Source organism: Capra hircus, chromosome 17 (assembly GCF_001704415.2).
Source record: "Capra hircus breed San Clemente chromosome 17, ASM170441v1, whole genome shotgun sequence".
Classification (NCBI taxonomy): Eukaryota; Metazoa; Chordata; class Mammalia; order Artiodactyla; family Bovidae; genus Capra; species Capra hircus.
Window position 1 is genome coordinate 142,247 of NC_030824.1, and position 14,209 is coordinate 156,455.

Sequence of the window (14,209 nt, forward strand, 5' to 3'; positions counted from 1 at the left end):
CGGCCCCGGAAGTGCCGCCGGCGGGGGCGGGGCCGCGGGCTTCGCGTCAGCAGCCGCCGCCGAGCGAGGCCACGGACGGGGCTGGAGGCGCTGAGCCGCGGCCCCGCCCCGCCCGGGAGCGCGGCCCCGCCCCGCCCGGGAGCGCGGCCGCCTGTCCCTCTGGGGGCGCAGGTGCGGGCGGGCCCCGGCGCCGGGAGCAGGTGCGGGGCCGCGGCCGCTCGCCAGCCTCCAGCCCGGAGGACGGGCCCCGAGCAGCCGGGAAGGCCCGAGAGACGTGGGGAGCACGGGCTTCCAGGCCTGGACATTTCGGCCCCAAAGCGTCGGTGAACACGTTGCTGGGCACAGATGAAAGCGTCGCCAACTTTTTCAACACGGCGGAGACTTTAGCAGGTAGCTGGCACCTAGGGGGAATGCAAAACCCAGGATTTAGCAGGTGGGAGGAGGTCACACTCCCCAGACCCCGAGAAAGAGGGGTCAGCGGGGCGGGAAAATTAGCGGGGAGAGGAGCTTTCAGAAACCAAGGGAATGAAGCGAGGCTTGGGAGTGGGGAGGTTGGTTATCCAGCGCCACCCCCACCCCGCCCCCCGCGAAGGCTGGGCCCCGTACTGTCGCATCTTCCAGCTCTTCGTGAGAAAACCTACAGCGTTTTAAATATTGTGGCAGCTGAGTCAAACAGTAATGAAAAGCCCGACTCTTTGAGAGCCAGGCACAATGCGTCTCTGACAGGGTCTCCAGGCTGCCCATTTGCAGTCTCTGAAACGGAGGGTTTTTTGAAGAGGTCTTGGGACGCCTGCCAGAATGGGGGGGTGGCGCGGGAAGTGAGGACCCAGAAGAGAGGGCTTGGCCGGCTGCAAAGAGGTCACTGGACGCTGGAGCTGAAGCGGCAGCTGAAACTAGAAACTTGAAATCTGTCTCCATGCCAGCCACAAGTCGTATGATTTTCCTTGGCGACGTTCAGCATCTTAGGAGGAGCTGGCGGGGGAGGTGGGTAGTTCGTGGGCGGTTGCAGCAGGGCAGGAAGGTGAGGAACCTGAGTCTGTTTAGAAAGCTGGTTGGAGTGACGCCCATAGGTGGACCCGCTGGAGAAGGCCTGAGTAGAGAAGGTCTAAACTGAACGGGGAAGGGGTGGGCCGGGGTGGAAATGGGGTGGGAGGTTTGAGGAGGGGGAGCAGTGGAGATGGGGGTTGTGAAGAGGAATGGGAGTGAGTGTAGATGTCTTGAGGATACTACAGTTCAATTCAGTTCAGTCGCTCAGTCGTGTCCGACTCCTTGCGACCCCATGAATCGCAGCACGCCAGGCCTCGCTGTCCATCACCAACTCCTGGAGTTCACTCAGACTCACGTCCATCGAGTCCATGATGCCATCCAGCCATCTCATCCTCTGTCTTCCCCTTCTCCTCCTGCCCCCAATCCCTCCCAGCATCAGAGTCTTTTCCAATGAGTCAACTCTTTGCATGAGGTGGCCAAAGTACTGGAGCTTCAGCTTTAGCATCATTCCTTCCAGAGAAATCCCAGGGTTGATCTCCTTCAGAATGGACTGGTTGGATCTCCTTGCAGTCCAAGGGACTCTCAAGAGTCTTCTCCAACACCACAGTTCAAAAGCATCAATTCTTCGGCACTCAGCCTTCTTCACAGTCCAACTCTCACATCCACACATGATCACTGGAAAAACCATAGCCCTGACTAGACGGACCTTAGTTAGCAAAGTAATATCTCTGCTTTTCAATACGCTATCTAGGTTGGTCATAAATTTTCTTCCAAGGAGTAAGCCTCTTTTAATTTCATGGCTGCAGTCACCATCTGCAGTGATTTTGGAGCCCCCCAAAATAAAGTCTGACACTGTTTCCACTGTTTCCCCATCTATTTCCCATGAAGTGATGGGACCAGATGCCATGATCTTCGTTTTCTGAATGTTGAGCTTTAAGCCAACTTTTTCACTCTCCTCTTTCACTTTCATCAGGAGGCTCTTTAGCTCCTCTTCACTTTCTGCCATAAGGGTGGTGTCATCTGCATATCTGAGTTTATTGATATTTCTCCTGGCAGTCTTGATTCCAGCTTGTGTTTCTTCCAGTCCAGTGTTTCTCATGATGTACTCTGCATAGAAGTTCAATAAGCAGGGTGACAATATACAGCCTTGACACACTCCTTTTCCTATTTGGAACCAGTCTGTTGTTCCATGTCCAGTTCTAACTGTTGCTTCCTGACCTGCATACAGATTTCTCAAGAGGCAGGTCAGGTGGTCTGGTATTCCCATTCTCTCAGAATTTTCCACAGTTGATTGTGATCCACAGAGTCAAAGGCTTTGGCATAGTCAATAAAGCAGAAATAGATGTTTTTCTGGAACTCTCTTGCTTTTTTGATGATCCAGCGGATGTTGGCAATTTGATCTCTGGTTCCTCTGCCTTTTCTAAAACCAGCTTGAACATCAGGAAGTTCACGGTTCACGTATTGCTGGCTTGGAGAATTTTGAGCATTACTTTACTAGCATGTGAAATGAGTGCAATTGTGCGGTAGTTTGAGCATTCTTTGGCATTGCCTTTCTTTGGGATTGGAATGAAAACTGACCTTTTCCAGTCTTGTGGCCACTGCTAAGTTTTCCAAACTTGCTGACATATTGAGTGCAGTGCTTTCACAGCATCATCTTTCAGGATTTGAAACAGCTCCACTGGAATTCCATCACCTCCACTAGCTTTGTTCATAGTGATGCTTTCTAAGGCCCACTTGACTTCACATTCCAGGATGTCTGGCTCTAGGTGAGTGATCACACCATCGTGATTATCCGGGTCGTGAAGGTCTTTTTTGTACAATTCCTCTGTGTATTCTTGCCACCTCTTCTGAATATATTCTGCTTCGGTTAGGTCCAGACCATTTCTGTCCTTTATCGAGCCCATCTTTGCATGAAATGTTCCCTTGGTATCTCTAATTTTCTTGAAGAGATCTCTAGTCTTTCCCATTCTGTTGTTTTCCTCTATTTCTTTGCACTGATCGCTGAAGAAGGCTTTCTTATCTCTTCTTTCTATTCTGTGGAACTCTGCATTCAGATACTTATATCTTTCCTTTTCTCCTTTGCTTTTCGCTTCTCTTCTTTTCACAGCTATTTGTAAGGCCTCCCCAGACAGCCATTTTGCTTTTTCGCATTTCTTTTCCATGGGGATGGTCTTGATCCCTGTCTCCTGTACAATGTCACGAACCTCATTCCATAGTTCATCAGGCACTCTGTCTATCAGATCTAGACCCTTAAATCTATTTCTCACTTCCACTGTATAATCATAAGGGATTTGATTTAGGTCATACCTGAATAGTCTAGCGGTTTTCCCTACTTTCTTCAATTTGCGTCTGAATTTGGCAATAAGGAGTTCATGATCTGAGCCACAGTCAGCTCCTGGTCTTGTTTTTGTTGACTGTATAGAGCTTCTCCATCTTTGGCTGCAAAGAATATAATCCATCTGATTTTGGTGTTGACCATCTGGTGATGTCCATGTGTAGAGTCTTCTCTTGTGTTGTTGGAAGAGGGTGTTTGCTATGACCAGTGCATTTTCTTGGCAAAACTCTATTAGTCTTTGCCCTGCTTCATTCCGCATTCCAAGGCCAAATTTGCCTGTTACTCCAGGTGTTTCTTGACTTCCTACTTTTGCATTCCAGTCCCCGAGAATGAAAAGGACATCTTTTTTGGGTGTTAGTTCTAAAAGGTCTTGTAGGTCTTCATAGGACCATTCAACTTCAGCTCTTCAGCGTTACTGGTTGAGGCATAGACTTGGATTACTGTGATATTGAATGGTTTGCCTTGGAGACGAACAGAGATCATTCTGTCGTTTTAGAGATTGCATCCAAGTACTGCATTTTGGACTCTTTTGTTGACCATGATGGCTACTCCATTTCTTCTAAGGGATTCCTGCCCGCAGTAGTAGATAATGCTCATCTGAGTTAAATTCACCCATTCCAGTCCATTTTAGTTCGCTGATTCCTAGGATGTCGACGTTCACCCTTACCATCTCTTGTTTGACCACTTCCAATTTGTCTTGATTCATGGACCTGAGATTCCAGGTTCCTCTGCAATATTGCTCTTTACAGCATCGGATCTTGCTTCTATCACCAGTCACATCCACAGCTGGGTACTGTTTTTGCTTTGGCTCCATCCCTTCATTCTTTCTGGAGTTATTTCTCCACTGATTTCCAAGTAGCATATTGGGCACCTAATGGACTGGGGAGTTCCTCTTTCGGTATCCTATCATTTTGCCTTTTCATACTGTTCATGGGGTTCTGAAGGCAAGAATACTGAAGTGGCTTTCCATTCCCTTCTCCAGTGGACCACATTCTGTCAGACCTCTCCACCATGACCTGCCCGTCTTGGGTTGCCCCGCAGGCATGGCTTGGTTTCATTGAGTTAGACAAGGCTGTGGTCCTAGTGTGATTAGATTGACTAGTTTTCTGTGAGTATGGTTTCAGTGTGTCTGCTCTCTGAGGCCCTCTTGCAACACCTACCATCTTACTTGGGTTTCTCTTACCTTGGGCGTGGGGTATCTCTTCACAGCTGCTCCAGCAAAGCGCAGCTGCTGCTCCTTACCTTGGACGAAGAGTATCTCCTCACTGCTGCCCTTCCTGACCTTCAACGTGGGATAGCTCCTCTAGACCCTCCTGCGCCAGTGCAGCCACTGCTCTTTGGAGGTGGGTTGATCTTCCCGGCCACCGCCCCTGGCCTTGGGCGCAGGTTGGCTCGTCCTGGCCGCCGTCCCTGGCCCCGGACGCGGGATGGCTCCTCCAGACCGTTGCCCCTGACCTCGGATGCTCTACACCTGGCTGAAAATTCACTCAAAACAAAACAAAACAACCCTTCCTCTGTGACAGCCTAGAGGGGTGGGAGGGAGGCTCAAGAGGAAGGGGACGCGCGTGTGCCTGTGGGCGGTTCATGTGGACATATGGCAGAAAGCAACACAGTACTGTAATTATCCTCCAATTAAAGGTCAAATGCAAGTTCAGAACCCCCAAATACAACATTGTCAATCAGCTAGACTCCAGTAAACATTTTAGTGAAAAGATTCCAACTGGGAATGAGTCCCCCGTGACTCTCCTGGTGAATTTCCCATGTCCTCTTGAGGCCATTCCTCTTTGAACTTCCGTGTTCGGGCAGGTGCACCTTCGTATGGAGTCCTGCGGAGCAAATGAGACGCGCTTGTAGAAGGCCTAGTCGTGCCTTGCACGCCGCAGATGCTCGACAGCCTCGAGCTGGCCCCATCGTGGCGCCTTGGGAGCCTCCTTGGAGCTCGCACGGTTTCTGAATGGGCTCCCTTGGGCTCCCACAGTGGCACTGGTGGGTGAGTGGCCTCAGGAGCCTCCTTGGAGCTCGCACGGTTTCTGAATGGGCTCCCTTGGGCTCCCACAGTGGCACTGGGGGCTGAGTGCGGGTGTTCCCCGCTCCTTTGCTTGTCCCCGTGGAAACACCCGCTTCCACCCAAGCAGCCCTGCTTTTGTCTGTTGTCTTTATTTGAATCTCCTAGATTGTTGCTCGGTTGCTCAGTCGTGTCCAACTCTTCGACCCCGTGGACTGCAGCACTCCAGGCCTTCTTCCTGCACCATCTCCGGAGCGCGCTCAAACTCCTGTCCATTGAGTCGGTGATGCCATCCGACCATCTCATCCTCTGTTGTCCCCTTGTCCTTTTGACCTCAGTCTTTCCCAGCATCAGGGTCTTTTCCAGTGAGTCAGCTCTTCGAATCAGCTGGCCAAGTACTGGACCTTCAGCTTCAGTATCAGTCCTTCCAGTGAATACTCAGGGTTGATTTCTTTCAGGATTGAGTGGCTTGATCTCCTTGCAGTCCAAGGGGCTCTCAAGAGTCTTCAACACCACAGTTCGAAAGCGTCAGTTCTTCGGCACTCAGCCTTCTTTATGATCCAACTCTCATGTCCGTACATGACTGCTGGGAAAACCATAGCTCAGAGATAATTGACTTGATTGAATACAGAGTTCTTTGGCAAAAAATAAAAGCGTGGCACGAAGTACTAGCACAAAAGCAAACGGCTTTTCCTCCGATGAGTCACTTATTTACTCAACGGATGTGTGCCTATAGAGGTGGAGCGGCTGGGCTGGGAGCTGGGGCTTCCAGTTCAGAGGAACCCGGACCTGCCCTTGGGGAGCTCACAGGCAGCGCGGCGGAGGGTCCTGCCAGGATGCCTGCCCTGCGGGTGTCCAGTGCTGCGATGGGTGCGTGTCCCGCATCTCCGGGGCCACGTGGCTGAGATTGCCCGGGATTGTCAGGGTCTGAGGGTGCAGAGAAGAGGGACGTTTGGACTGAGTCTGGGAAAATGAGCATGTGGCATGTGAGAAGTCAGTGGTGGGGGGACCAGTCAGGCGGAGGGAGGAGCGGCTCATACGAGTTGCGGAGCTGGAAGCATAAGGGTGTGTGGAAGCAGAGGCAGGGGTCAGGGCCGCAGGGCCGGCCATGGAGGGCGTGGGCTGCTGCAGGCTCCTGAGAAGGGGGATGCCACCATCAGGACTGGGGTTAGGCATTTGACCCTGGCGTCCACGTAGAGAACAGATGTGGCTGGGGGGAAGCTGGGGATGGGCATCCATCGGAGGTCAGCCTGGAGAGAGGCAGACACCCCTTCAGTGGGCCCTCAGGACATGGATGGGGCGGGTGTTGGGAAGATCTGACTCCTGGGTTCCGGCTGGGGCTCCGGGCTGGAGGGGTGCCGCCCACCAAGCCCAGGAGGCAGACGGGTGCTCTCTCCCAGCAAGACCCCAGCCCCAGCATCCTCCGGGGCCGGACTCCCGCCCCCCTTCCAGAATGGCTCCCCTTCATGTCCTCGCCCATCTTTCCGGCGCCCTGAACCCTTAGAGTCTGGACACCAGCGTCTCCGTTGCACGGGTTTCTGGGAAGTCTCTGGCTTGTCTCTGGCTCACCCAGGACCGTCTTCGAGGGCAAGGTTGTGTCCTTGGTTCCATCTCCTTTGGGCTCCAACTCCTACTCGGTGCTTGACCTGCTGACGTGACAGTATCTCTTGTTTTCTTTCCAGAATCCGAGAGCAGCTGTGTGTGTCCCAGACAGATCCAGCCACTGGGATGACTGGCCCCTCCGTGGAGATCCCCCCGGCCGCCAAGCTGGGTGAGGCTTTCGTGTTTGCGGGCGGGCTGGACATGCAGACAGACCTGTTCGCAGAGGAGGACCTGGGGGCCCCTTTTCTTCAGGGGAGGGCTCTGGAGCAGATGGCCGTCATCTACAAGGAGATCCCTCTCAGGGAGCAAGGCGGGGAGCAGGACGATTACCGGGGGGACTTCGATCTGTGCTCCAGCCCCGTTCCGCCTCAGAGCGTCCCCTCGGGAGACAGGGCCCAGGACGACGAGCCGTTCGGCCCAACCTTCCTCCAGAAATCAGACCTGACTACGTACCGGATCACCGGCAGCGCGGAAGCCGCCGATCCGCCCGCTGGGGAGGCGGTGGGCAGGGGGGACTCGGGCCCGGAGGGGCCGCCCGGGACCGCGCAGCCGGCTAAGCCCTACGCGTGTCGGGAGTGCGGCAAGGCCTTCAGCCAGAGCTCACACCTGCTCCGGCACCTGGTGATTCACACCGGGGAGAAGCCGTACGAGTGCGGCGCGTGCGGCAAGGCCTTCAGCCAGAGCTCGCACCTGCTCCGGCACCAGGCCATCCACACCGGCGAGAAGCCGTACGAGTGCGGCGCGTGCGGCAAGGCCTTCCGCCAGAGCTCGGGCCTGAGCCAGCACCGCAAGACCCACTCGCTGCAGAGGCCGCACGCCTGCGAGGCCTGCGGCAAGGCCTTCAGCCGCAGCTCCAGCCTCCGCAAGCACGAGCGCACCCATGCCGGGGAGAAGCCCTACGCGTGCCAGGAGTGCGGCAAGGCCTTCCGCCAGAGCTCGGGCCTGAGCCAGCACCGCAAGACCCACTCGCTGCAGAGGCCGCACGCCTGCGAGGACTGCGGCAAGGCCTTCAGCCACCGCTCGCACCTGCTGCGGCACCAGCGCGTCCACACGGGCAAGAAGCCGTACGCCTGCGAGGACTGCGGCAAGGCCTTCAGCCAGAGCTCCAACCTCATTGAGCACCGCAAGACGCACACGGGCGAGAAGCCCTACCGCTGCCACAGGTGCGGCAAGGCCTTCAGCCAGAGCTCGTCGCTCGTCGAGCACCAGCGCATCCACACGGGCGAGAAGCCCTACGAGTGCGGCCAGTGCGGCAAGGCCTTCTGCCACAGCTCGGCGCTCATCCAGCACCAGCGCATCCACACGGGCCGCAAGCCCTGCGGGTGCAACGAGTGCGGCAAGGCCTTCCGCCACCGCGCGGCGCTCATCGAGCACTACAAGACGCACACGCGCGAGCGGCCCTACGAGTGCGGCCGCTGCGGCAAGGCCTTCCGCGGCAGCTCGCACCTCCTCCGCCACCAGAAGGTCCACGCGGCCGACCAGCTCTAGGGGCCCGCCCGGGCCGAGGGCACGCCGGCCCTGGTGCCCCTGGCCCAGTGGGTGGACTTGGGGGCCAGCCGGAAGGCCGGATCCCGGCGCCGGGGCGGAGCTGGCTCTCGGCTGGCCGTCTCGTCCTCTGCTGTGACCCGGGGGTGGGGGGTTGGTTTTGCCCTTCCTTCGCTTTTTCTAAAATGCAGATGAATACACGTCAGAGGGAGAAAGTGGGGTTAAGCCCCCGGAGACGTCCGGTGAGCTCTAACCTCAGGCACTTGCAGAAGTGAAGCGGGCGCAGCCCAAACAGCCCAGGGAAGACGAGTCCGAAGCCGAGGGCTGCCTTGGCCACTGCAGGGCCGCTCGGCGGCAGGGCGGAGAGGGTGCCGGAGGGCTCGTCCTGGGCTTGGGGTGGTGGACGAGGCCCCAGCGCCTCTCAGCCCTTGGCTGGGGTTGGCTGAGGGCGGGCCTGGCTGTGGGCCCTCCAGCGGAGGTGGAGGCGCCCCTGGGCTCAGCCAGGCACAGGACCCTGCCACCAGGAGCAGCCCTCCGCCAGACCCGGGGTCCGGGCTGGGGCGTCAGCGGGGCCTCTGTTCTGCGGGCTGGGCAGCCTGCTCTCTGTCCTCTGGAGATGAAGGGGTTCCGGTTTGAAGGGCTGGGTTCAGGGTCCAGCTCTGGCTCCTCCTGCCTTGGTGTCCTGGAGGAGGCCCCAAGGTTCCGTTTCCCTCTCCGGGAGGTGGGGATGTTGGGAATGCCACATTCCCCTGGGGGTGGGTGTGTGCAAGGCTCCCATGCAGACTAGGACGCGGCATTCTCGAGCTTTGGCAGCTGGCAACTGAGGACGGAGACCCAGGGTGACCCCCGGCCCCCCTGCTCCTTTCCTCGCCCCCCGGCAGGAGACACAGGCCTGACTGGTTCCCAAGATGGCAGGGCCCCTCCTCCTCTAGCTTGTGCCCTGGGTGTGGTGCCTGGGGCTATAGCACCCAGCACAGAGACCCTTTCCGGTTTCCCAGGCCAGTTTAGCTGGGCATCCCCAGGGCGGGGCTCTGAGGGTGCCGTGTTTCCAGAGCTCCCCCTCCTCCCACCTGTAGCAGGCGGGGGGCCAGCTCCCAGGTAGCCCCCTGGCATCGCCCAGGTGCAGGCCTGCCCTCTCTGACCCAGCGGGGCTTGAAGGTGGCCTTCCCAGTTCAGTCCCCTGGCCCCGGCCCAGGAATGGGCTTGGGCAGGGCTGCATCTGGCTGCCCCAGAAGCGTCTGTCTGCAGCCTGCGGCGGTTTCTGGTACTGGCCCTCGCAGGCCCCCTTAGCACCACTTGGGGAGGAGGTGGGCTGAGCTGTTTTTGAAGTTTTGCACGTCTGCGGCTGCAGTCCCAGGAGCCCATCAGGGTCACGCTGGTTATTTCAGCGGATAGGGCTCAGCTCAGCAGCTAGGATGGTCCTGAATATAAATGGGAAAGCCAGAGCTGTTCCTCCATCAGCGGGCTTGGCAGCCGGGGATGTTGAAAGGACAGGTCTGCTGGTCTGGGGAGACCAGCTCTGTGCAGCCCCTCTGCTGTTCGTGGGCACTAAACCAGCCCCTGTGTGTGCCCGTCTGGGTGGCAGCCCGCCTGGAGGACCGCCCGCCACTTGGGAGAGTCAAGAGAATGCCGACACCCCTGCTCGGTGCAGGGGGACGGGGCCCCCCAAGATCTACCTCCTTGCCCCGCCCCCGGCACCCCATTCGGCCTCAGCCTTGGCCAGGACTGTCCTTACTGGGCAGGGCAGTCATCCACTTCCAACCTTTGCCGTCTCCTCCTGCGAGCCGTGCTCCCAGCCAAATTGTTTTATTTTTTTCCAAGGATCACTTTGCACACGTCACCACTCTCCTTAAAACCACCCTTCCGGGGTCTCCTGCACGTAAACCCCCCGTTTCAGCCAACCTGGGTTACCCCCAACCCCAGCAAGCCTCCTGAACCCCCGCCATTCCCTCCCATCGGCCTCAACTATTTCCTGCTCGCCTCACGTTTCTAAACGTGCACTCTTTCTCCCCCACCCCTGTTTCCTTCCTTTTCTGATGATTTATGTAACACGGGGGGTTAGACTCCTTTCCTGAAGGGTTGACAGGCTCGCACAAAACTGTGGTCAGACCAGGCAAGCACTTTTTTTCAGAAGTGTGAGCAGAACCCCGTTCTTCAGTTCACGTTCTTTCCCTGTTTCCTTACGTGTTTTTAAATTCTTTTACTGAGGCTCTCAGACAGCGCGATGCTATAAGAGGCCATCTTGGCAGTATCTGAATCGTCCTTGAGTTTCGTTGTTGGATTTTATTTCATTGTCTTATGTTTTTTCCTTCTTTTAGCGGACGTTGTTGACTGTTGGAAAGCTCCAGGTTTTGGTTCTGTTTACTAATCGAATTGTTTTGTCAAAGTACATGTATTCTGCTCTTTTCTTTATCTTTTTTGTTACTTAATATTAATGCTTTACATTTCTAAGATTAATTATTTAGGTAATTAATAATTTTTAATATTTCTAGTAAACGTGGGTGCTTTGATCTATGTTTTCTTGTAGTTAGAGCCTTTTCTGCTCTATAATGTTACATGTTTGTTTTTTTGCTCTTGGGAATTTCCCTTTGACCCCATTATTATTATTTTAATTAGTATTTTTAATACTAATTAAAAATTAGTATTTTAAAATTAATCCTAATCCTAATCCCAGTGATGACTGCTTAAGACATTGCTGTTACTTCTTGTTGTATGTGGTGGTGTCAGTATTTCTAAGCGTCCATAGAAATTCTCTGAGCCTGAACATATTGTCAGTTTTCATACAGCACTTGTGTACCCTCAGGAAATGTGTTTTTACTCTGTTAGTTCAGGTCGTTGCATCAATCTTTATGTTATTTTGCTCCAGTCCGCACTTGCTCTAACTTGTCTTTCCTGCAGGGTCTGAGGACGCCTGGCAGCCTGTGAGCGTGCCGGGGTTCGGGGGCTGTGGGCCCGGGGACCGAGCAAAGCCGAGTGGGTATGTGCAGGGATGGGCTATTCTGGGAGGAAGCCTGTAGCCCCTGAAGCGCCTTGTGACCCCACAGTGGTTAAGAGCGCTCATTTCCTGGTCCAATCGAAGTCTGGCTTTGTGCGTTTCTTCACGTATTTCTGCTTTGCCTTAGTTTCTCTTCTGTGCGTGCTGCTTACGCTCTGTTAGTCATGCCGCTGCCTTGATGGACAGGGTGCACACGATCAAGTAATTACCGTATTTGGAGCAGATGTCTGTTCAGCAGAGATGAACTGAAAACCGGTGCCTTTGCACGCCCTCTTTGCCTCTTAATGCTTCTAGCTTCAACTTCTCTTTTCCAAACATCATAACGGAAACCCCTTGCTTTTTTTTTTAAATTTGCATCTGCACGAGAGTTTATTTAGCTTGGCATTTTATTTTTAAAATTTGTGTATATATTTTTGCTATATGTCTGTAACTTATAAACAGCAAATTATTGGAGTTTGCTTTCTGACTCTTTCTGTAATTCTTACATAAGAAGTTCTATTCGTAACGTGACTGTTTAGAGTGAGGCATGATTTATTTCCAGCTTAGTATTGCATTGGCGCGGTTAACCCCCAAAGGTCATGCTCATCCCCGCCCCATCTCTGTGAGTTATTGTCCGAGTGTGGAGCGTCCCGTCTAGGCCGCCGAGAGATCCACCATCGGGCACACCTGCCCCTCCTCCTGGTCTGGTCAGTGCCGGGCTCTGTCCTGAGTCCACTCCTGACGTCACAGGCTGGTGCTTCAGTGACCTCGGCTGTGACACGGAGGCTGTGATGGCGCTGCCCAGCCCCGTGGGGCTTGGAGGACTAAAGAGTGCACCCCTGCCCGGCAGCCTGAGGGCACAGATGACTCTCACACCGACAGCGTTTGAAACATTGCTTTCATTTTCTACCCTAACTCCCACAGATCATTCAGCATAACCTGGAGTGTTACGTGGTGCTTTATTACATTCTAGAAAAGTTTCAGCAAATACCACGAGATGCAGCAAAGAGCTAGACATCACAGATCAGGCCCCTGCGTGAGGGAGCCCACACAGTCGTGTGGGAGACGGGGGCCCTCTCCCACCTCCTGTCTGTCCCAGGATGGTCCCCTCGCCTGCCCCTCTCTCCCCTGGCCCTCCTGTGGCGAGGGCCGGCCACCGTCACAGCTGCAGAGGCTCCAGAAGGGGGCCGGCCTGGCCGCTCCTGTGGCGGGAGGGAAGCGAGGGCAGGAGTTTACCTCTCGAGCAGTAGTCTCGGATCAGCTCAGCCGGCCACCGCGGGGTCTGGGGGACAGTTCAGTGGGCGGCAGGAGCCCCCACTAGAGCTGCCAGGACTTCTCAGAGGCGGCAAGGGGGTTCAGTCACCTCGGCCCAGGTGGAAACCAGACGGCCTCTCGCGCAGCTCCTGGGGCCACGCGGAGGCTCCCCGGGATCACGGGTATCTGGATGTGTGCACCATGGACACGCACCACCTTTGGGGGGTAAGAGGAGGGGGGCAGCCCCTTTCTTCTGGGGGCCCCCTTGTCAGTGTCTGATAACCAGGAAACCAGGTCAGAAGGTGGTCTGGGGGTGCTGAGGGGGGTGTCTTCCACACCACAGGCCACACGCTCACCCAGCCTCCAGGACTCGGGTGGGGCTGAGGCTGGAGACTCACCCACGTTTGCTACCCCTACCCCCAAGGCCATCCCAGAGCAGCTGCCTGCGTCCTCGCGCCTGGCCCCTCCCCTCTGGTCCAACCCCGTGAGGGTGGGCCGGCCTGGGTCCATGCCTCCTGCTCTCCCCTGGGCCGCTGGCTGTCTGCAGGTGCTGGGGCCTGGCCCGGAGAAGCGCCAGCAGAGCCCGGAGGACGGGAGGGGAGCGGGGAGGTGAGCCCCGGAGTCTCGAGGGGCCAGAGGCAAAATACTGCGCTGTGTCCCTGGAAGGCAGTTTCCCGTGAAACCTTCGATAGAGGCCACCCCAGACGACCAGCCTGATCTGCTGTGGAGGCGTGGATCCCTCCCCGTAGCGAATGGTGATTGGGTTCTACCTGGACCCGGGACTTCTGTTTATATTATAATCTTTCCCCCACTGCCCCTCCAGGGATCTGGAAAACGGAGGCCTGGGCTAGACGGAAGCTTCCTCCAAGATTCTTTATTGAAGGGATTCGAAGAAAAACTTAGGTGGTCGGTAATCTGTGGGGGATGGAGGGGTGAGTGCTACGTGTAACGGTTTTACTGTTGTTACTGGACCAGTTTTGATGTGTTTCCCCCTTCAAGAAGCAGACCCAAACCCTGAGATGCTGAGGTTAGCAGCAAAGAGCGGGTTCATCCACAAGGCAACCAGGCAAGGAGACCAACCAGAGCCCGCTCTGGAATCTGCCTCCCTGCGGGCACGGGGCTGGGGCTCACGGATGAAGACCAAGCAGCAGGTGGCGCGGGGCGCGGGGAGCCTGCGGAAAGCGATGGACAAGGTGCGGGGACCGCGGCCCGCGCGGTGGACCCAAGCTCCGCCTCTGCGCTCGCAGCGCGGGCTGGGGGCGGAGCTTCCAGGGACACGCGGCCACGCCCAGTGGGAGGGTCAGCGGTCCCTCCAGTCCTAAGCTCAGCTCCAGCTAGACGCCGCTGAGTCTGGCTTCCTAGAGAACACTCCGGGCGGGTATTTTATGTTCTGGCTTCGTGATTGGAGGACATGTGAGACTTTTTAAAGGCTTGATTAAATCTAATCAAGGCCCTTGATTAGTGCGGGCAGGCGGAATGGATTTGACTGATCACGACCCTCAGTGTCACCATCTCAGGGGCCGCCCTCACCCCCACCTACCCTGCCAAAGGGGGGGCCTGGGTGCTG

At 56.1% G+C, this 14,209-nt stretch overlaps 1 protein-coding gene across 5 annotated transcripts; it reads left to right on the forward strand.

Moving 5' to 3' along the window:
• ZNF70 (zinc finger protein 70) lies at positions 103-11,868 on the forward strand. 5 transcript variants are annotated; one of them, XR_001919347.1, is made up of 3 exons: positions 4,621-4,665; positions 5,129-5,312; positions 5,496-5,669. XR_001919347.1 is itself a non-coding variant. In XM_018060918.1 (3 exons), the coding sequence occupies exon 3, from the start codon at positions 7,056-7,058 to the stop codon at positions 8,415-8,417; it is 1,362 nt and encodes a 453-aa protein (XP_017916407.1). In that variant the 5' UTR covers positions 5,861-6,197; positions 6,780-6,919; positions 7,010-7,055; the 3' UTR covers positions 8,418-11,868. The 5 variants fall into 5 exon arrangements, 4 of the variants coding, with proteins under 4 accessions (XP_017916404.1, XP_017916405.1, XP_017916407.1 ...); XM_018060918.1 differs by lacking the exons at positions 4,621-4,665; positions 5,129-5,312; positions 5,496-5,669 and adding exons at positions 5,861-6,197; positions 6,780-6,919; positions 7,010-11,868; XM_018060915.1 differs by lacking the exons at positions 4,621-4,665; positions 5,129-5,312; positions 5,496-5,669 and adding exons at positions 103-390; positions 7,010-11,868.